A 24,676-nucleotide genomic window follows, 5' to 3' on the forward strand; every position below is an offset into this window, starting at 1 on the left:
TGATGTGTTGTTCTTCTGAGGTCAGCTTGGTGTTCCTTTATGAGGACTGTAGTATCCAAAATACGAGCAAGCAATCTGTATCTTGTATTTGCCTTTTCTTTGTATACTGCACTTTTCATCCATCCCCACAAACAAAAATCTAACAGAGTGAGGTCTGGAGACCTTGGTGGCCAATGAACGGGACCACTGCAGCTGATCCATCGTTCAGGGAAAGTTCAATTTAGATATTGTATCATCAGACTGGCATAATGTGCAGGAACTCTGTCATGCTGAAAGTACATACCAATCCTTGTAGCCAAGGGAGCAGACTCCAATATTAGTGGAAGTTCGGTCTGCAGAAATGTAAAATCTAAGTAAATGGGCCGTGTAAGACGATTTTGTAACACAACAGGCACAATCAACTGATTGTCGATGATACCGCACCACATGTTTACAGAGAGGCGATGTTGAAAATTTTTCTCCAGCGGCATGTGGATTTTCGTCTGACCACATATTAGAGTTATGGGTGTTGTTGATACTGTCATGGGTGAAAGTAGCTTCATTGCTTCTTAATCATATCTGATTAAGGGAGCTGTGTGTGCCAGTTTCAAATAGCTGAATTGGACACATGTTTATATGAACTTTTTTTTACTCAGAATAATCGATACTGTAACCTCCCAAAATATTTACTATTCCTCCTGATTCACCCTGTATATATAGGGGTCCACAAACTTTTTTTGATTTTTGAAGGGGTCCATAGATATCAGTAGTTTGGGAACCACTGATTTAGATGATTCTTTGAGATGGCAGGCCATTGGATGGCTTGAAGCCAGGCAGAGGTGGCACATTGGTTTAATGTGTCATGCAGTGTCATCTTGGGAAACGGGAACCATTACAAATAAGCTGGCTAAGGTCACCCGATGGCTACGTCAACCAGAATAGACAGCTATCTGGTGCTAACAGGAAGATGGAACCTGTCATTACCTGTCTGTTGAAGTTTCTGTGGCCACAGGTGAAAACATTTCAAACTGAACTGTATTAAGAAGGATCAATTCAAGTGGACTGTATGCAAGGAAGCCAGTGGTTTATATCCCGTTAATCCAAAACCACAACAGAGCTTGTCAAAACTGGTGCCATGAACATGTGACTTGGAGCCCCTGACAAATGGGGTACAGTTCTGTTCTCTAATGAGTCCTGTTTTAGCCTAAAAACAGATTCTAGATATTATTTCATCTGGAGACAACTAGGAATCTGTCCAACATCGGAGAAAGGGACACTTACAGTGGAGGTGGTGTGGGGCAGAATAATGATCAATTCTCGTGTGGGGCAGAATAATGATTAATGGCTGCACTCCCTTCATGTTTTTGATAGGGTACTGCAACGGTGCAGAGGTACTGAGAACAGATCCTTGAAGCATATGTGTGACTTTTTTAGGGGATGCAGTTGGCCCAGATTTTCTTTTCATGATGCACCACAATGCCACTGCACATAGAGCTCAAGTGGTGGAGAAATATCTTGAAGCTGAAGATATCCATTGACTGCCATGACCAGCATAATTGCCAGACATAAATCAAATCAAACACAGTAGTAATGCCCATGGGCATCACATTGCACACTGACAGCCAGCTCCTTGGTCACCTGTTAAGCTAAAGTCTGTGCTGGTGGAAGAATGGGATTTGTTGGCACAGAATCCTATAGACACCCTTTTATGAAGCGTGCTTCACCACTGTCAGGCCTGTTTAGCTGTTGGAGGGGGATCATATATCGTACTGATGTCACATGACCATATTTTCAAGCATCTTGTATCTGCTTCTTAAATGTGACCTTTTTAGTAATTCATTCTTATACCTATCTGAAGTTTCTTGCTTTCTCCTCATTTCATTGTTATTCTATACACACCATCCAAAATTTTGCCCTGCTGCAAGCTGCACGAGTTACACCATGTTTTCTATGTGTTCTTTTAATTTTGTTGAGCAGTGTATGAGCACTTTAAAACCTGTTAGCCACAAAAAAACACATGAAAGAACAAACAGTCCTGTAAACTTTTTAAAATTTCTGAGGCCATATTAGCATTAACTATATTATAACTTTAGAGCTCTGACTTCATATGCTTCGTAGTAGTACATAAAACAACTTCTTTACAACAGTTTTTCTGAATATTGTTGCTAGACAACACCTGCTATCCGATGAAGAATTAGTGAGTCCTAAAACAGACTGTCATAACAGTATTTCATTTCTTAAAGAAATGGCCAGATAACCTTCCAGCATGGCTGTCTCTTTGAAAGTAGTGCAATACTAAAGAAACTCATAAAGGCAAAATTTGTTTTGCTGAACACATTAAGATCATTCCATTATCTAAGCAGTTTAAATCCATCCAGCACTGAAAAAAACACATGAAAGGACAGATGACCCTGCAAACTGCTTACAATTTCTCTAAGACTATTTAGTGCTGGCTATAAAATTTTATTCAATAAATTTACGAATTCAAAAGAAGGGACAAATTTGAAAAAGCCGATGTTTGCCTTCGTGATCAACAGTAGAGGGCAATACCATAATTACATTTTATGTGTTGTCAAAATAACGAAGAATTACCTTTTAAAATAAGAGAATTGCCACAAAAAAAAAAAAAAAAAATTGTAATTCTTAAAATTGCTTCATTAACCATAAACCATAGGAAATGATTTCTTGCTTTTGACAATCAGTGTGAAATTGTAGCTGTTTGTATTGCATTTTGTATTGCGCACATTCTCAACACGGTATAACATTATCGAACGAATGGTTGGATATTCAAATAACACATTTTGGTTAAGGTAAAAAGCAACAAATTACAGCATTGTGAAAAAAAATCCATGATCATAAAAATAGCTTAGCTCATAAATCAGCTGAAAATATATTGTGCAATGAGAAAAAAAAACATTAGAAAATGTTTGTTGAAAAGCTTTTATTAATTAGTCAATTTTGAGAGCAAAACAGACATACAAGAGCTAAATGATGTTAATATGGGATCCTGCATTAACAGTCAGTCACACACTGCGAGAAATGAAAAAACTCTCTTACAAAACATTATTGACAGCCAATGCGAAATTTCTTTGCTTAATGATGAAATCACAACAAATCACATATCCACCTTGATTGTCTACGTACACACTGTTTTCTTTAAAACAAATCCTGAACCAGTAAACATTTTTCTTTATCTCTTAGAACAAACTTGTTAGAACTAAAAAAACATGACAGCTGAAGGAATATTCCAAACACTTTTGCAGTACCTCAGCATTTCTGGTTTCACAGATTATTTCCTGAGAGAAAATTTTATCATTTCAGCTTGTGATGGGGCAGCTGTCATTAGGTCAGCAAAATTGCATTTTTTATTATTTTTCACTTAATTTTATTATTTGTTTGTGGTAAATCAAATCATAATCAAAATCTTTTGATTTTGATTAAGAGTTTTTTTTTTTCCCCCTTTCTTAAAGGAACATTACTGTTATTTAATGTTGTTTGCGCTGAGGTGGCTGCTGCTGTGTTTTGGGTAAGGAGGCCCTACACATTAACAGCTCGATGGTTGCAATAAATTGGCTCTGAGTATATACACTGAATGATCACTGAATTTGACCACCCCAATGAAAACTGAATGCATTGACCACGTGAGGTATGAGAGTGAGGAGTTAGTGAAGGCAAGTTAGTGTTAGGGAAGGATTTATCGGAATTTGATAAAGGACAGATTGTGGGTGCTTGATGAGCTGGTGCCTCAATTTCCAAAAACTGAACAGGTTGGGTGTTTGAGAGCCGCCGTAGTTAGTGTGTACCAGTACTGCCATCAAAATGGTCAAAAAACGACTCGATGGCAAAACTGCAAAGGTCAGCAAAAGGTTGGTGTTAGAGGTGAGCACTGGGTCTGACGACTCGTACAGGCAAACAGGTGCGGCACTGTTGTGAAGCGTTGACTACCCAATACAACATGGGCCAACCCGGTGGCTGCTGCTGGCATGACCATGCGTCACATGTTCGCATGTATGGGCTATACCAGCAGACGACACCCACGACATCCTCTCCTAACCAAGGTTCATCAGCGTAAAAGACTCGCCTGGTATAAAGAGCATGCAAGTTGTACGTTAGAAGACTGGAAGAAAGTGTGCTGGTTGGATGAGTCATGTTATTTACTCCACACCATGGATGGTCGTGTACAGATTTGGCATCAACAACACGAGGCTCTTGATTCATCATGCATGGTATCAAAAGTGCAGGCTGGTGGAGATGGTTGTATGGTGTGGAGCATGTTTCACTGGCAGGAACTTGGACCTCTGGTGCATGGGGAACAACATATCAGTGGTCTCTGCTATCGTCAACTGCTTGCTGACTGTGTACACCCTGCTATGTTACACTTTTTCTTGAATGGCAATGGTGTCTTCCAAGATGACAATGTGCCGAGCCATCGGGCATTCGATGTGCAGAAATGGTTTGAGGAACACAGTTCTGACTTTCAGCATATCGATTGGCTTCCAAACATTCCCCGATATCAATTCCATAGAGCACTTGAGGGACACTATGGAATGGCATATCAGCCATCTGGATACATCACTCACCTCCATACCTGCATTGCTAGCTGCATTACACACAGCTTTGGTTGGCCGTACCTTCCAAATGCTTCTGACATCATGTTGAATCAATGCCATGTCGGATTGCTGCTGTACTGAAGGCAAAAGGAGGACCTACGGAGTATTAGGTAGGTGGTCATAATTCAGTGATCACTCAGTGTATATCATACACATTTATCAGTTAAGTTGATAAGTAGCTTATCAGTTATTAATAAAAATATAAAGTTGATGATAAAAATATAAAGGATAATTTAAAGTAGAATGTAAAGAATTATTATTTTTTTTTTTTTTCTGGGCAGGATAATAGTAAGAATAGATAATTGGGATGTAGATTCACAGTATCCTAATGGTCACTTTGTAAAATCCCTTGGGGAAATTGGCCTTTTGGAGACTGAAATATCAACTCTTCTTGTTGAGCATGGGGTGAAAACATCATTATTTTCAAAAAATCTGGTATGTTGTTTTCTTTTTATCTCTTATAAAGAAATCTTAAAAGTAATAAATTCTTTTATTGTATTCATTTTTCAACAAATAAAAGATACATATTTAGATAAATATTTCTGAATTATACATGGATGAGTGTGAAATATGCTAGGATGAATCAAATGTGTGCCGAGTGGTTGGACTCAGAGTAGATGAATCTCATAGCTTTAGTATCCAAGTATATTACATTATAAATAATTAGAGGTGTATGTAAAGAATTCAGTCAATTAATTTTTACTTTTGCTTTAATTTTAGCAATTTCTGACCTTATTTTCTGTGATAATTTGTATATTTAATTCTTACTTTTTGGAAAGCTAATTCTGGTAAGCTGCATTCTTTATGGTATCGGGTAAGTTTAAATTCTTAAATTCTGTAAAGTTGATAATTTTTATCAGCTTGAATATTATATCTGTAATTATTAGTATGTCCTTAAATTACTGTAATATTTTTTAATTTAATTATTGTAATATTTTGTTAATTTAATTATTGTAATATTTTGTTAATTTAATTATTGTAATATTTTGTTAATTTAATTATTGTAATATTTTGTTAATTTAATTATTGTAATATTTTAATTTAATTCTGTAATATTTTGTAAATTAAATAAAATGGTTGCTATGAGATCCACTTCGAATACTTTATCCAAGGACATCATGACTCAGACAGGAATGGCCATAGGATTCATGTGTAATACTCATTGCTTGTATAGCCTGTGACATATACTCCAAAGTAAATTTAGTAGGTAATCCTAGCCCATCTAGTTATTCTTTTTTTTTTTTTTTTTTGTTTCTAATGTAAGAATGTACTGATCTTAAATTCAACTTGGTGCATTTCTAGATGAAATTCAGTCACTGAAGAAATAGGTGGATGCTCTAGCGGCAAATAAAATTGGGGTGTTGTCAAGACTAAAGTGTCTGGTGAATCAGGTGATGCATTCCTGATAATCTTCAGAGCAGAACAGTCAACTGAACTGTGTATTGCTTTGATTGAAGATTGAGAGATTCCATTGTCAGGGAAACAAGTAAAATTTTTTGTAATAAGGATAGGTGGACCAAGGCATAATTTTCCAGGAGTAACTGATGATTTAACTAAAAGATTTTCATCTTTTAAGGGGTGGTGGTAAAGAGAGCATTATTAGTCATGAGCAGAAAAGTGATATTAAGCACACAAACTGATGATTTGTTAGATAAATCATTAAATAAATAGAGCCATACTGAAAAAAAAAATGCCATAAGTTAGGTCCAAATGTGTGCGTGTGTCTGCAGTCCTGACACAAGGTGAGGGAGTGCATACTATGAAAGCCTTCTGGATTAATTCAAGACTTGAGGGACTCTACATGTCTTTTAGGGGGTTATTTTTATTAGCATTCCTGAGCTTGTAGGTAGAAGGAACCTATTTTGTATATTCCTTTTATCTATTAGCTGGAATGTATCCTCTGCCAGTATCTTGTTGTCGGTAAAATGAGTGAATCTTGTTGTCAATAAAATGAGTGATTTCAAATGCATGGTTAATAACACTGACATAATAGAGCTAATAGGCATGTGGTCACTCAGAAATTTAAATTAATACAGTTTAATTCATACCATTAATAATGGTAACAGGGATGATGAGTTTCTCTGTGTCTATATAATGTGTGTAGAAAGGATAGGGAAGATGAAAGTGGTAATTGGATAACACTTCTTATCAAGAGCAGTCTGAGCATGACAAAAACATTCACAGATTCAGAAGTTATGCATGTTGGTGCAGAATCTGTGGGAGTTATTGGAAGCAAAGATATAATGAGAATGGTAGTAATCTTCAGATGATGTGATTGTGAAAATTATGATGAGCACTTTTGCAGATGGAATGTACAAGCAAGGGTGAATGAGTGATTTTTGCTCCAGATTGATAAAGGTGGATATCTTATTATGAATAATTTCAGTTTGCTCCAAAATGGAGCAAGTGGTAGGGAAACTCACCACGAGGAACAAAATTTTAAAATCAACATCAACTTGATTATTATTTGAATGTTAAAGGGGAGTTACAGCATGGGACCCCATATTCAGAGTCCCTTACAGCCTTACAGAGAGACCCTTGATATTGTTTTGTTTTTGATTTCTTTCATTAAAAAAACAGTTCCAACCCTCTAAATAGTAGATACATATATATTCATATATAAGATGAATATATATGTATTTAAACCCCTGAAAATTTCTAGCACTATGTTTTTATGGACACCTGAATTTTTTTACAGACTTTATTCACTTGTCCAATTTTAACTTTTTTATGAGCTGTTTCTAAATTTATGGAGTTGTTAACTCTAGTATGTGGGCTAGAGAAAATCCTCATATGACACGGAAGAACCACTAGCTTGCTGAGTTATGGTTATCGGTGATGTGACCAGGGGTGTGCTGGTAAATTTTTAGCAACCAGCTCTCTAAAAGAAAGTAGGGGTACTGGTGATTTGAACCGATTTTAATTGTGGTCTCTGCCGCTAGGTGGTGCCACCTGTCTCCCATGATCCTTCGAGTGGATGATGCCATGCGACGTGATTTGCCTCTCCCGGGCTCTGGTGTGTTTTCACTGCCAGGGGGAGCTGGTTAGAAATTATTAGAAAAAATTTTTCTAACATTTCAAAACAATTTATTAATACATAACATATTAAGTATGATTTTTTTTTTCATACATATATGATGCACACAATATTAAGAATCATTTTGAAAAATATTTGGGTATCTTTTATTGTACACTGGATTTTAGCATATATCGATCATTAACAAAGTATCCATATTTGTTTTAATATACTTTGTATTTTCAAGAACATTTTGTTCACACTGCAGGCATCGACGAAGTTTCAAAAACTGCCAACATTTCATGTTTAGAAGGTTTAATATCTTCATTGTCCTCATTTTCTTCTCTCATCATCGATATTTTCACTAGTTCTTAAATTAGAATTTTTTTTTTACAACTGTCCACAAAATGTCAGTCATTCAGATATTCAGGTACTGACCATGTAAACAGAGATAGGGAAAATTTACGGAAAGTGTGGATGACACACTTCTGCGAAACAAGAGATGGTTATTTGTCGAGGTCTAAGGAAATCACTCTCTGCTAATTCTCTAATAGGGCACTTACAGTAGCTCCTGTTAGAGAATTTGGGAATACCCCTTGACCTGTTCACCAGCGCAACTTCTCGGTATGGCACAATTGGTCAGATAAGTTTTACGAGTACCACTAAGTTGTAGAATGGTAATCCCTTTAGCTCTTGTAATTCGTGCTTAGCAGCAGCACTAATTGCCTGAAGGCCAGAAGTGCAAACAGTGCGTACCCTTAAGTCTCTTGTAATCCATTCGTTATATGAAAATTGTCTCCGCTCAATGGAAACTATTTTAAATGTAATTACTAAGAGGAATTCAAAAAAATTTGCTAAATAGAAAAATTATACATAAAGGAGTCCTTTAAACAGAGGTCCAGTTGAGTAATTTAAAATTCTAAAAATGGTTATAAAGTTTTATATAGCAAAAATCTTAACAATATACATCAAAAAATGCAAATTTAGTTAAATAACTATAAGCACATAGTTTTTGGTTCGGTTTGGTTTTGGTTTTTTTTGGTGCATGAGCAGCTGGGGCTATATTGTGCCAAATCCAGCACATAGTTAAATAGCTATGTGAAAAACATTTACTGAATATTACAAATTTTGAAATGTACTGCATCCAAGTATCACACATGACTGTTGATAAAGGTTCCCATACACTGTACCGTCCCAAAAAAAGCAAGCATTGACTGTATCTATTGCTGTGATATAATTGTAGTTAGTGAAAACCTAACTGTCCTAACAGTACAATAAATAAGAAAAGATATTTTGTATTTGGAGTAGAGAGAAAGCAGAAACTTGATATTGAATGTTAAATGTACAAAGCATATTTTATTAACGGCATGGTGCTTATGGCAAGTGCCTTAGTTGCACACCCCTAGAATATATATATATATATATATATATATATATATATTCTAGCCCCTTCAATATATATATATATATATATATATATCAAGGCTGCCGTAGCCTAGTGGTCAGGCGCGTGGGTGCCTAAGTACATATACCTTGAGTGACCGGGGTTCAAGCCCGTGACTACTGAATACGGTGCTGTTTCTCGTATTCAATCTATCATGCGAACTCCTCTGACCGTTTGGTCGTCGCGGAGTATAAACAGAAAATTTATTTATTTATTTATTTATTTATATAGCACATACATATAAATACAAATACTATATAGGTTTTTATATTTATATTGTGATTAATAATTCCTTGTTAAATTGTAAGATAAGAGGACAAAAATGTTTTAATATTAAAACAAACATGTTTTAATATAAATTTTTAACTTATTTATTGTACAATAAAAAGGCATAAGAATAAAATTTAAACACTTAACAAGTTAAGTTTAAGTATGCTTTTATATTACACATTTTCTTGGTTTACTGTTATTATTAGAAATTTTTATCACTACTTTAGAAAATATTTACACTGAAAATGAGGCCTCCGGCCATGGCCAATTTGGCTAGTGTTAACGCTGCCCTTTTTCCACTACCCACACCGTAATGGATTACTTTCCGTGCAATAAAATAATCCCGTTATACAAGGCAATGGTCAGGCCACACTTAGAGTACTGTGTACAGGTCTGGAGGCCTCATTTTAGGAAGGATGTAGAGTTGCTAGAACGAGTACAAAGAAGGGCAACAAGATTGGTGAGGGGAACAAAGGGGTGCTCTTACCAAGAAAGGCTTAAGTTCTGCAAATTGCAGCACCTGGAGAGTAGGCACCTAGGAGGTGATCTGACTGAGATGTATAAGGGTTGAGCAAGCTGAATGCTGATGGGATTCTTCCTCTTGCTCAGACTAAGAACCTGAGGGGGCACAGTTTCAAATTGAGGAAAGATAGTTGTAGAATAGATGTGCGGAAATTTTGCCTTTAGCCAGCGGGTAGTTGATTGGTGGCACAGGCTTCCATCTTTTGTTGCGGAAGGTAATAGCCTAAATAAATTTAAGGCTGAGCTGGACAGGCATTTAGAACAAATGGAGGGATGAAATGGGAGGGTTTTTTTTTTTTTTTGGCTGATGCTGCATAAGTTTGCTTTCTTGCATCGTATACCTCTACTAATGCTAAAGGATTACTACTGTTCAGTGGCATAGCCAGAGTTAGGTCAGCAGGTGCATTGTACCCTCCTGATACTGGAATCTGGTATTATGGCACATTTTTAGAAAATTAATACCGCGATATACATTGTACAACTTAAGTATTTATTCAATGTTTTTAAAAATATTAACTTTTCTATCTATAATTCATCATTTATGTATTATTTTTGCAGTTCATTTTGTTTCACATGTTTTTCTTTTCATATTTGTATAGTTCTGCTTATATTTTATACAACATATCATATATATGTAACAAATAAAAAAAAATGTCCTAAATATATTAATAAAGTGAAGTTTTCTGAGCAGTGCAGACGGTCTGCAAGAGTAGCTCATGGTGTCTCGTCAAAGATAACAGGAATTTTTCTTGCAGAGATAAGGAGGTGATTATCCCCTTGTATAAGGCAATGGTCATGCCACACCTTGAGTACTGTATATAGGTCTGGAGGCCTCATTTTAGGAAGGATGTAGAGCTGCCGGAATGAGTACAGAGAAGGGCAACAACATTAGTGAATGGAACAAAGGGTTGCTGTTATGAAGAAAGGCTTATATGCAAATTACAGTGTCTGGAGACTAGGCACCTGCGAGGTGATCTGATTGAGTGTATAAGGCCTTGAATGGTTTGAGCAAGCTCAATGCTGATAGGATTCTTCCTCTTGCCCAGATTAATCACCTGAGGGGACATAAATTAAAATTGGAAAAAGACAATTGTAGAATAGATGTGTGCCGTCAGCCAGCTGATGGTTGATTTCTTCCATCTGTCATTGTAGAAGTGGACAGCTTAAATAAATTCAAGGCAGAACTAGACAAACATTTGGAGCCAATGGATGGGGATGAAATGGGAAGGTTTTTTTTTTTTTTGGTTGATTCTGTATAAGCTTGCTTTCTTGCATCATATGTCTCTACTAATGCCAAAATAATCATTTATAAACGATTATTTTGGCACCCTTTGTGCTTCCGTGTTTCATATAATGTTTTTGTTATACAGACATGTACAGGTATTCAGGCACCTTATTTAAAACCTAAAATAAAAAAGATAGATGAGCATTAGGCAATTGGCACTGTTTTTGTGAATGTCTGACAAAAAATCCTGGTTATGCCATTGTTTGATTTTACGAATGTTCATGTGAAGTTCCTTCAATAGCAGTTTTCGAAGTTTATAATGCAGCTATCGATAGAAATATTTTCTGGACATTTCGTTAGAAGAAAAAATATACATCCATAAAATGTGCTGTGCTGATTGATATTGTACCTTAAAAACAATTACAATAAAACACCCTTTCTTTTATTAAATGCACATTTGAGTGTTATCAGTTTTACACCATTTTTTTCTATTTCCAGTGTGACTTCTGATAGATGAATTTCCTTGATTTTGTGTGTTAGTAGATACAATACACATTGAAGAAAGGAAGTGTGTTCTTTTCTTTTCAAAAACAATTCCTTGCAATTCTTTCGGTTATGTTTCTTATGCTAAGAAACAGTTGCGTGAATGTTTTTTTCCTGTATCACACTCGTGAGTTATGGGGCCTTCTGCCTCACTCACTGCTCTATGTAACCTATAATTCACTTTAGTCAGTGGTGGAGCACACGCGTGGGAAATTCAAACAGATATTCAGTGACACGTTCTATAATCAAAGTCAATGCTTGATTGTTTTTCTCGGGAATAATTAAAAAAATGTAAATGCATAGTTAAATGTACATTTTTGCTGTTTTGGCATTAATTAATAGATTTTTCTGAATTTTAAACTTGGGGACATTAAAGAAAACACTTCTGGTTATGTATATTGAGAGTTTAAATTTTGTAGATAGAATAGAAATAATTAGTTAATTTCACTTGATAATTTTCATAGCAGCGGACTAACTTCGCTTGAAAATGGAATGGGACTGAAGCAGGGTGTTTGTTGGAAATAATATTCCTGTAAAATTGCTAGCCAAGATAATCCCTACACATGCTGCTGCATAGGGAAGGGGTGGGAGAAAGGAAGCACAAAGGGTGCCGAAATAAGTGCGCCACAGCTGATTTTCCATATAAGCTTAAATGCTGCTAGCCATTTTGGATTGAAGTGCGTGCTGCTCTAGTTTATAGCCATTGTCGGTTTAACAACTGGCTCAGAAAATTCTTGAAAATTTAACAACCGACTCTCAAAATCCTTGAAAATTTAGCAACTGGCTCGTGCAAGCCAGCTCCAGCTCACCATTGGATGTGACTCTATATCAGCCTTTATTATTGCACCCTTTTTCATTGCAGGTGGCTGTTTGGAGAACGGGCAAAATAGTGGATACTGATATCTCAGTTATTTACAGCCTGTGATTATCCCTGCATTAAGCAGATATGTTCCTCCTTATAATATTTTTACAGAAATGGTGCTACCATATTGAAAACAGTGTGAAACAACATAGTCTGATTGGATGATGTAATGAGGTATACTAATCAGGTAAACAGCTAGAAGCTGTTCTGTCTCAGTGGAGGGAGGTGGAGGAAAGAGAACCATCTGTCTGGTACCTCTTTTCAGCAAGCTTGAATCTTTGGAGTGTTCCAGATTGTGTGATGGCTGGGAGCTGCTTGTGTCCTCTTCCTCCTGAGGGAAGTTGGCAGGGGGAGGGGAGTTCTTTCAGCAGCACCTGTCTGGACAAAAATATCGAATGGGAATAAAGTGCACGTAGCAAGAAAAGCCAGGGAAAGGGTTTGACCTTCCCCCATGTTCCTACTGATTCTAGTCTAGTGATAGAATGGGTGGGCATCTGACATAGAAGATGATTTTCATTTATGGAACAGAATGCTTTTTCTCTCCCTCATGTTCCTCTCCCTATTGTCACTGGCATAGCCTTCAATCCTGATCTGAAGCCTGTGACTGCCCAGTGTGGTATAGACCTTTCCTCCTGTGCTACAAGTACAAGATTGCAGAGTCTTTCTGCATAATGAAAGAAGTGACATAGTGTTCCACTTTATGAATGAAAACCATAAGTTCCACATATTCTAGCCATAAACCACAACTGTGTGGTCTGTGCTTGTTTAAAGGAGAGACTGCTTCTACAGGGATAGGATACACTTTAATAGAAAGGGTGCAAGAATATTTGCTGATGCCGTCAAGGCAGTGTTAGGTAGTTTGGAAAACTGCTTGCTTGAAGGGGATACACAGACTAATAGATTAACAATAGTTGCAGGCAGAGGTAAAAATGATTCTTCCATGTGCAACATGGAAGACTGCTGTACGAATTGGAGCAATGTGGCATTTTGGGACAGTTGCTGCTATGGATAATGGGATAGTTGATTGGGAGAAGACCTTGACTAATGTTAGACAAATGTTATTAGTTGGAGTCCACCAGGTTTTAGTGTTGGGTCCATTGTTGTTTTCTATATTTATCATTGATATTCATAAAGATATATCAGGCTTAATGTCCAACCTTGCAGAAGATACAAAGGTTGGAGGGGTTATTAATGGCAGTAATGACTGCATGCTACTGCAACAGGATCTAGAAATGTTAGGCAGATTGACTGAGAAGTCGCAGCTGAAGTTTAAATTTGACAAATGGAAAGTACTGCATATGGGTAGCAGTAACCCTAGAGTTATGTACCAAGTGTGTGGTATTAGACTCAGGGTAGGAGAGAATTAAAAACACCTGGGGGTATACACCACAGGCTGCCAGGACAGCTTGTGGGTTTTTGTAAATGATACACAGGAATTTTGCTAGCAGGGATAAGGAGATTACTATCCATTTATTCCTGTATATGGCAATGGTCAGGCCACTTCTTGCATGCAGGTGTGGCAACCTCATTTTAGGAAGGATGTACAGCTGCTGGATTGAGCACAAAGAATTGCAATGAGATTTGTGAGGGGAACAAAGGAAGTGCTCTTACCAAGAAAGGCTTCAGTTCTGCAAATTGCAGCATTTGCAGACTAGATGCTTGTGGAGTGATCTGTTTGAGGTGTTTAAAGCTTTGAATGGCTTGAGCAAGCTCAGTACTGTTGGTATTCTTCCTCTTGCTCAGATTATGTACTTCAGGGGGCATAAATTAAACTTGAGGATAGATGTGCAGGAAATTGCCTTTAGCCAACAAGTTGTTGATTGCTGGAACAAACTTCCATCTGTCATTGTGTAAGTTGATAACTTAAATTCAAAGAAGAACTAGAGAGAATTTTGGAGGGAATGGTTTGGTGAAATGGGACGTTGTTTTTTTTTTTGTTTTTTTTTTGCTGATGCTATATAAGCTTGCTTTCTTGCATCAAATGTCACTACTAATGCTAACTGCTAGAGGAAGAGAAAATTTAAGGAAGCACTGGCCATTCAGCATAGCCCAAGGAGCATTATAAGCCAGAACAAGGAGAGAGTATCCCCCTTCCCTCAGTTTCCTTGTTGTGGCAAAGCACCCTAGGGAGGAGTTGGCAGAGGCAGAAATGGACTGTTTATTCCTCCAGCCTTTACACAACCTAGGTCCCTCCAGAAATCTGCCAGGCTTGCTGCAAAGAGATGCTATATAGATGTTTAAACTGGCCCACCTTCTCACTTCTCTCTCTCTCTCTCTCTCTCTCTCTCTCTCTCTCTCCCCATTGATGGACTAAGATGGACTATTTTTTTATTTATGTACAGTAAGCGGTGGTTATAGTGATCACTGGTGGTTAGAATCAGCTGCTTTAGAGAATCAAATTTCAAAGAACCAATTGAAATCAGTAAAATGCACTACACTTTCATCATTTATTAGAATTACATCTTCCGTTATAAGAATCAATTTTGAATGACTCTGTGATATTTTTCTAAAGCACATTTCTGATGGTCACATTTCTAGAGGTTACAATCATAAAACAATTTGGAGTTTTTGGTTTATTGGGCCTTTTTGTTTGTACGATCTGTTATAAATGGGGTTACTACAGTTTTAACAGAAGAAGAAATTTCACAGTCTGTTACTGATAATTTCACCAAGGAGAAGGAAAATGAAGATGAGCCCAAACGAATTCCAGTTACAAAACGGCAAACTCGTGAAGCTGTCTCCATTCTGAGGAGAGCGTTGGAAGAAACTGGTGCAAGTGATTGTGAATATAGAGTTATACAATATTGAAAAATCTATAGACTTTGTAGTGATAATTTAAAGCAATCTAAAATAAGTGACTATATAAAATTATAATCATATTACAAAGTGTTTAGTTAATATCTATATTAATTAAGCTTTGTAAAATGAAAATAAAAATTTATTTTTATTTTACTAAACTATGGATAATATTCTTCCAATTTTCACGCATCATTTAATTGGTAATAAAGTATAAATTTGTGCTTTATATCTTTATTTTTATAGCCTGTGGATAATATTCATTGATTTTCACTTATAAGAATCACCGTTTATTAGAATCAAAATAATTCAATTTGCAAACGTGATCACTATAACTGGCGATTATTGCATTTATTTTTTGTTAAAGGAAAATGCACGTACCTCATTTATCTTTGTGACCCATTAAAAAAATCATGCAATGTTGAAAAGGCTTGTTAACATTTATATTCCTAAATATTATGTACCATTTAAACTTCACAGGCATTAATAGTTAACAGATTTCACATAGCAAATTAGCTCACAGAAATGGCCAGATAAATCCATTGGCAACCTTGTGGATCTGTTACAAAATACTAGATTCATCATGTTCTTATTTTATTCCTTTTGTGGCATTACACAGGAATTTTGCCAGCAGGGACAAATAGGTGATTATCCTATTGTTTAAGTCAATGGTTAGGCCACATCAAGTGTCATTTTAAGAAGTATGTGTATCTCTTTGAATGAATGCAGAATGGATTAGTCATGAACACAAAATGTACTCTTACCACAAAAAGACTTCAGTCTTGCAATTTCCAGCACTCGACATGCTTTATTTCCATCAACAAACTGTTGGCAAAAGCTCTTTCCACTTGCTACTTAACTGTTGCACATCATGTCAACGATCAATTGTATTTTTAATCCTGTATATTGGTAGCCATTGCTCTAACATAAACAAAGCATAAATCACAGTGCAAGAACAGAAACTTTCATGGCGGACAGTGAAGTCGGACACGAAATTCTCTGAGCAGTGCTGCCAGAACAGCTCGTGGGGTTTTGTCAATGATATACAGAAAATTTGCTAGCAGGGATAAGGAGGTAATTTTCACTTTGTACAAGGACATGGTTAGGCCACATCTTGAGTATTGTATAAATACTCAAGATAATTACATCCTTCACTTTAAGAAGGATGTAAATCTGCTGGAATGGATTCAGAGAGGACAACCAGATTGGTGAAGGGAGCAAAAGGGTGCTCTTACTTAGAAAGTTTTAATTTCTGCAGATTGCAGCTTCTGGTACTAGGCACCTGCAGGGTGATCTGATTGAGGTGTTTTAAGGCCTTGAATGAATTGAATAAGCTAAATATGAATGGCATTCTTCCTCTTGCAAGTATACGCATGTGAGGGAGCATAAATTTAAGTTGAGGAAGGATGGTTGTAGGATAGATGTGTGGAAGTTTGTTTTCAGCCTCTGGGCAGTTGATTGTTGGAACCAGCTTCCACCTGTTGCGGGAGTGGATGGTTTGAATAAATTCAAGGCAGAACTAGACAAATTCTTGGAGAGTATGGATGGGCGAAGTGGGTATTTTTTTTTTTGACTGATTCTATATAAGCTTGCTTTCTTGCATCATTTGCCACTACTCCTATTACTACTGCTACCACTTCCCTATAAAAAAAACAATTATGTTAAATAACATACTTCATTCAGTTTGCAACACAAATAATTATTGATTTCAACATATATTAACAAGTAAGTCTTTTCTTTTTATCTGTTTATTATACAAAGCTCTTTGTAGCAATCTTTAAATTTAGCAATATATGGTGTATGATAGTGTGAGTTTCTAATAATATGCTTGGCAAAATGGACAAATAATTCATTTTATGTTACAATTCAAATTATAATTAATTTAAATTTTGAATAAAAACTTACAGCTCACTCTTTTGAGACAGGTATTTGGTGATTATTATATCTAAATAACTGAGAAAATTTTTCAATATACAGTGATGCTATCGTTGTATATAATTATATATAATCATAGGAAACTGCTGTAACTTCAAGAAATAGTGTTTATCGATGGGAATAAAACTGATGTATATCTCCTATTGGTCACTTCTAATTGATGAACAGTTACTGTTATTTAAAGTGTACTTTATGTAAACTTGAAAATGTGTAGTTATTGTTATAATAATATTTATAATTATAATAATAATTATTATTATGATTATTTTGGAATGTGATGCTGGAAATTGCACAATGAAGCAATATTTTCTTGGTCATGAACTTGGCAGTTTAGTATGTTGTTAGAGAGAGAGAGATTATGTTATGTTCCACTTCTTTGGAACATAGCATAATCTTTCTAAGTGGTTGATGATTTGTGCACATTTTTGTTGGCTGAGTATATTGAAAGATTTCTTAGGTTTCAGAAATTGTGAAGTTTTAAAAATCTGTCAAGTGTTATGGCTTTGAAGTTCTGAAGTACTGTTGTATATTTTTTAGAAGATATCTACTGTATAAGTATTAAACTTTTTAGGGAAGAGAATATTTTGAGAATTAATATTTTGTTTCAGCTTGCCGAACTTCCTGCTGACACCAGTGATAACCCATGGAAAGTAGATGAAGAAGAAGTTGCTAATAGAAGAGACCTTCGAAGTACTCATTTAGTATTTAGCATTGATCCAAAAGGATGCACAGATGTAGATGATGCATTTTCTCTTATGTAATTTATTTCTGATAATTTTATTATTACCATCACTAGACTCATTGAGAATTCAACTTATTATCAAAGATTAATTTTAATACTCTTCTATCTTTTCTTCAGTTGTATGTTAAATGTGTAGTGTGTAGTCTTTAGTGTAGCCCTGACCCATTCTGTGATGGAGGTATCATGAGGGATTGGAACATCAGTTCGAGTAGCTGTCATTTGACTTGTATGCTGCATTTGTGCATAGGTACACTTTGGTATGGATTGCATGACATATTAATTTTTTTCTTGTTAGGTTACTCTCTGTTCTGTTTTGTACTTCTGTATTTGCTTTCCTATTTTTTGTAGATCACAGTTTTTTGAGTAAGCTGGGTGATTGCTTTGCAATTTGGATAAAAGATAAGGTGGTTGCTGTTGACTTGATTGTGCTCAGATGAACCACAATTTCAGCATTTTGTGGCGTCTCAGCATGTTACTTGGGAGTGCCCATATTTCTGGAATTTGTAGCATCTGATGAGATTTGATATGTATGGACATATGCAGCAATTTAAATAACCAGCTTTCACTGTTACTGGTAGGTTTAGGGTATTGAAAGTAATTGTTATGTTTTGTATGGGTACTAATTCTCTTATCTTTCTGAATTAGCATTCTTTTTGCATACATGACTTTGATTGGTCAGTTCTTTTAACTATTTCTTTCTCTGAGATGTTCATGAGTCCCAATTTGCTATGTTAGTAACAGTAGAGGCAAAATGATGTAAGGAAGCAAACTTATGCAGCATCAGCAAAAAAAAAAAAAAAAAAACACTATCTACTTATCCTCTGTAAATTAATATGTCCAATACTTTTTTAAAATTTATTTAAAATATTCACGTTTACCACTATACCCACATTGGAGGTATTCAGGGTGGCATGTGGTAGTACTTTGACAGGAATTCCACCAAAAGTGGTTAGTCATTAATGATTCTGAGTGTTTTGATTTTGTTGTTTCATCTATCAGATCTCCAGGCTGCAGTTGCTGTATCATCTTGGGTGATCCCGAAGCATTTCCAAACATTTCTGAATAAAAAATGAGATAACTTGTTCACAAGAATATCCAACAATGAATGAAGTTAAGAAAGCCTGATGATATGCTATTGACCCGGATCCCTTTTTTGCCTTTTACCTTGAGAAGAGTCATAATCAGGTTGGTCGGTGACAGTAAAAGAGTAGTGGAGGCAGGAATAATGCCTCCATTGCTCTTTTGCTCAGGATTGGCCAAGCTGTGTGTGTTGGGTTAGGTTGCTCTAAATAAAAAATAAAAGAGAAAGGTCTTTTCTTTCCTGATTTGGCTTACTACTTATAAAAAAGAAGTCTGTTGCTTTACATAAACTTAAAAGAACTAATTCTCAAACTAAAAAGAAAATTGGTTCCTTTAAAGGTGAACACTTTGGAGACTGCTTAGAAATTGCTTGGCCATAGAAATGCTTGGCACGTGGAGCATCTGATGCGGGTATAGTGGTAAACGTGAATATTTTAAATAAATTTTAAAAAAGTATTGGACATATTAATTTACAGAGGATAAGTAGATAGTGTTTTTTTTTTTTTTTTTTTTTGCTGATGCTGCATAAGTTTGCTTCCTTACATCATTTTGCCTCTACTGTTACTAACATGAATAGTAATTTGCCTGGTGGACCACCAGTCTCATTGAGTCTGATTTACATTGAGTCTGACTATTTGTACTCATGACTATTTGTACTCATTGTACTTGATGAATTCAAACTGATTTCATCAAGGTATATGCTGCTGCTCATATATGTGTGGTCTGGGGTATCTTACAAAGCCAGTCTTCTTTTCTTATTAGCCACTCCTATAGCTTTGTATCCTGGTTATTTTTGCTTCTAACTCATATCATATTTGATCATTTGCATATATAATCCTTTCCAGGGTAAGGCTATTTTTTGATACTGAATACATTTCTTTTAAATAATCATATGTCTAAGAATGTCTCCATCCAGGTAAAAAAATAATAAAATTGGAGAAGGAATTCATAAAACAATATTTTTTTTTAACTATTTTTATACCTGAAGATAATTTTTTAAAAATATACATACATACCATATATACATACTTACACTTACTGTTTATCATAAAATATCTGATTTAAAATATTTTAATTTTTCTCCTATATTTTCTTTTTATATTTTTAATCTTTTGAAAGTGGGAATGCTGTTAAGTGAGAATATAATTGTTGTGAATGTAACTGTTGTAATGAGTGCAGAGAGGAACAAAACACTGCTCTTACCAGGACAGGCTTCAGTCCTGCAAATTGCAGCATCTAGAGATTAGGTGCCTATGAGAGATTTGATTGAGATGTTTAAGGATTTTAATGGATTGAGTAAGCTAAATACTGATGGTATCCTTCCTCTTTCTGAATCAATATGCATGAGGGGACATGAGTACAAATTAAGCATGGATGGTTACAGGATAGATGTGTGGAAATTTGCCTTCAGCCAGCAGGTAGTTAAACATTGGAATAAACCTCCATCTGGTATTGTGGAAGTGAATAGTTTGAATAAATTCAAGGGAAAAACTAGACAAACTGTTAGAGGGATGGACAGGTGATATGGGAAGTGTTTTTTTTATTTTTTTGTTTGCTGATGCTGTGTAATGTAAGCTTGTTTTCTTCCATCATTTGCCATTCTAATACTATAATGTAGTAATAGTGGCAAATGTTATACATCTGTTATTTTATTTTCAGTAATGTGCATTTTGTATATGGTAGGATTAAAAAGGTCTGACAGATGTTGATGTAAGGTTATACTAGAATTATATTTTGACTAAAGGCATAATTCATTTTGAATTTATATCAGGAATCCTTACTGTTAATAAGATGAGATATTTAAAAATCATTAAGCAGTTGAGAGACCTGATCTATGGACAAGGAAGAATTGAAATTACTTTGTGGTAATTTGACTGCTCATTGTGCAACAGTAATTTCTGAATACCTTTCCATACACCACATCTTATTCACCTGATCTTGCAACTTTTGATATTTATTTTTTTCCCAAAGAAAAGAACTTGACGAAGGGGCAATGATTTTTCCAGTATAGCAAAAGTTATGGTAGTTATGACAAACACAAGAAACTTTCAAAAATGGACTTGAAGAAGCTTTTTTTGCTATTATATAGACAATGCAAACAAACAAACATGTAAATGGCTCAAATCATTATTTTGAAAAGTTTACTGTGTAATTATTAATTCTAAATATAAAAATCCAGTCCTGGAGCTTTTTTTATTCTATCTTTTATATGAAATAAATAAATATATATATATTTCAATTTTTTTTTCAAAACTGAAATCATTTTTTTATTCTTTGACATTAATTCAAGAATGAGACAAGATTGAGTCATTACTTCTTTTGATTTTTCTTTAGTACCCGGATTTTTATGGTTTCAGTTAAAAGAGATAATTGTTTTCTTTTTGTTGCAGATGTCTTGATAATGGTGATATAGAATTAGGGGTACACATTGCTGATGTAACTCATTTTGTGGTACCTTTTTCACTAACTGACCAGGAAGCAAGGACTAGATTGACATCAGTTTATTTACCCGATCGTCGGTTTGACATGCTTCCCCATACTTTGAGTTCTAACCTATGCTCCTTATTAGCAGGAAAAGACAGGTTAATACTTGAATATTTAAAATGACTTATAGTATTTTCAAGGTGACTTATATTTTCATATTATTTAAACAGTTTGATTCATGAATACTGTTGGTCATAATAAACTTGAGATTTGGTGCTATTTGAAACATAAGACCACAAAGCAGATATGAATATAGTTTACATTTTGTTTAGACATATATAGTTTTAATTGTGCTAGTGTTCTATTTTATCAAATATCAGTTGAAGTTGTTTGTTGAGATAAAAGTCCAGTAACTGGCATTTCAAAGGAAGTAAAATCCAGTAACTGGTATTTCAATATGTAGTAGAATACATTGAATAAGGTAGAGACATATTGCTTTACAAAGTTTTATGATAAATCACTTGATCCTTTGAATAATTTCTAAATTATTTTATAGTTACAAAATTTTAGGTAGTGTTGTGTTCTTTAACAGGCATTATGTAGGAAACCAACTGAAGGATATGAAAGGGCACTTACATATATGTTGTTAATAATGCTGCTAGTTTATTGCTGGCCATATTACAGATCATGCACAAACAAAAGGTAAATGCCAGAAATAACTGCATTAAAATTAACCGAGATAATTCTTCAACTCAGAAGCAATACCGATTTACTTCAGTGACAGAATCATTTAAACTTTAAAAAACATTTAAGTTTAACAGTTAACTTACAGCTTTTAAATGTTTTTTAAGGCTTGTGTTTTTTTCACTTATGAAATAAACCACTTATTTTTGAGTTTAAAAAATATCTGATCTGTTGACTTCAATACAGTTATTTTAGAATTTATCTTTTATTTGTGTGGCATCTACAACAGACATGCCTAAAGTTCAGTGTAATTGGCTAGCAGTGAGACAACATTTCAAACCTTCAAAAATCTTTATAAAATATTTTTAACATTTTGGGACATTATTGTTCATCTTTGCAGTAATTTAATTGCTTCTTTTCTCCTTCCTGGTGCTAACACTGTTGAACACAGTATACTGTTGTACTGTTTATATGATTTTTGATTTTAAAATGCTCTTTTATTCAAAAAGCATATAACTCAAATGCTGACATAGTTAATCGTTACGTCATTTGTTTAAGCTGTAAAATTTAACATAAATTACTAAATGCATGCACACATACATACACATATGCATGCACGTATAAGAAATTAACCTGTTTTCTTTAGCAAACCATTTATTGCTTGCATGATTTTGATTTAAACATCTCAAAATGTTAATTACCAGCTGTAGTGGTAGAAAAAAATGTAGGACTGAGATGATCAAGGTAAATACATGAAATTTTTAATGATTTTCATTAAGTGGTCTGTTTAGTGGAATTGGTCATTGTTGTAACAGTAACAAAAATTAAGAACTGACAAATACTCTAGTGTAACAAAGGATTATTTTCGTTTGTTGGCAGACCAAAAAAAGGTTATGGTCATTAAGCATTTTAAACTTATATAATCTATGTATGCTAATCTGCCTTATCTGCCTTAAACTTATATAATCACTAATTTGCCTTATCAGGAATTGCTGTTATCTTGCTATACTAAGATAAATATTGGAGGTGTATAATATTGATTACATAATCTAATATTTATATCTAAATCCTTTCAGTTCATGTACCTGTTGTCATTGAGTATATTTATGTATTTTAACCAAGAGAAGATTACATTATGTATCAACTTCTTATATGGTCAGAAGACATCAAATGGAGATAAATTCTCAGAAATTTTCCTCTACCCTGAGTGTAGTACCTCACAGTTGGTATGTTAATCTGGGATTGCTGTTATCCTTATGCAGTACCTTGCATTTATCAAAGTTAAACTTCAGCTGCCATTTCTCAGCCCATCTGCTTCATTTTTCTAGATATTGTTGCAGTAGCTTATGCTGATTACTGTCATTAACCACCCTGCCAACCTTTGTGTTATCTGAAAACTTAGACATTAAGCCTGATACACCTTCATGAGTATTATTAATAAATATAGAAAAAAACAATGGGCCCAGCACTGAACCCTGGGGGAGGGACTCCACTAATAACATTAGTCCATGAAGAGCAGTATTCATTAATAACAACTCTCTGTTTTCTCCCACTCAACCATCTTTTATCCAGAGCAGTAACTTGCCTTTATTGTTTCTCATATTATCTTTGTTGCAGCAAGCATTATGATCGCTGTCCTTTAGTACCATGTGGAAAAGGTTGGGGTTCGAATTTCATTGAGATGGCAGGAATTTTTATGGTTTTTTTCACTCTGTAACAGTTCCTTTTGCTTTTTAATATCATACAAAGTGGGAGAAGAACCAACAGTTCAGTCTTGATAACATTGATTTTCAGCATTGGTGTACAACTTTGGTTTTAGAGGAGTTACAAACTTCCAACATCATGCATATGACAGAACTCTATGAGATGAACATTTTTAATGCTGTGATGCTTTTTTATTTTCCTGTGGTTATATACAAATTTTTAAAAATTGCTGTATTGATGTGCTTACGAACAGACAATTGAAATGCATTATGTTAGCCCAATGCATCATTGAACTATGGAACTGAGATACTCTTTAGAGTTCACTGCCACTAATTTTCTCCATGAAGAGAACAGACAGTCTTTTAACCAGCTTTCTCCATGTCAAGAGTTAATTACAGAAAGTAATACATACCTTTATTTTAAGACCGTTATGTATTATTTGCCCAGTCAATTGAACTTGGTCTATATGGGCATGTTCAGAATTTCATGTATATTCCCTCCGGTTTAAGTAACATTTCATGAAACAAATATTTTACATATTATTAAGAGTATTATTACTTACAGTGGCATTATTGCAAACATTCCAGATATGCTGTGAGTATTATGTGGACACTTAATGATCATTATGAAGTAAAAGATACCTGGATTGGCCGAACAGTAATATGTTCTAGCTATAAGTTGTCTTATGAGGTAAGCTTCTTTTATTTTTAATTCATATGGTTTATATATATTACTTTTATTGCTTTCAATTCAGAATAGGAAGATGCAGTGTTTATTATAACAATAAGTCTTTTTGTGACTTTGATGTGTTTGCAGTTACAATTGAATATTATCCCTTTT

General features: G+C 34.8%; 1 protein-coding gene across 1 annotated transcript in view; it reads left to right on the top strand.

The window, feature by feature from the left end:
* LOC150089365 (DIS3-like exonuclease 1) overlaps window positions 1-24,676 on the top strand; it is a 280,186-nt gene that overhangs the window by 136,801 nt on the left and 118,709 nt on the right. Inside the window, exons 10-13 of the mRNA XM_090389957.1 lie at window positions 4,871-5,024; window positions 17,811-17,959; window positions 21,415-21,606; window positions 24,424-24,526. Of these exons, the coding sequence (XP_090246083.1) occupies window positions 4,871-5,024; window positions 17,811-17,959; window positions 21,415-21,606; window positions 24,424-24,526 (598 nt within the window). The remainder of the gene's footprint in view (window positions 1-4,870; window positions 5,025-17,810; window positions 17,960-21,414; window positions 21,607-24,423; window positions 24,527-24,676) is intronic.

This window comes from Mastigoproctus giganteus, chromosome 2 (assembly GCF_048544385.1).
Source record: "Mastigoproctus giganteus isolate SK-2022 chromosome 2, ASM4854438v1, whole genome shotgun sequence".
Classification (NCBI taxonomy): Eukaryota; Metazoa; Arthropoda; class Arachnida; order Uropygi; family Thelyphonidae; genus Mastigoproctus; species Mastigoproctus giganteus.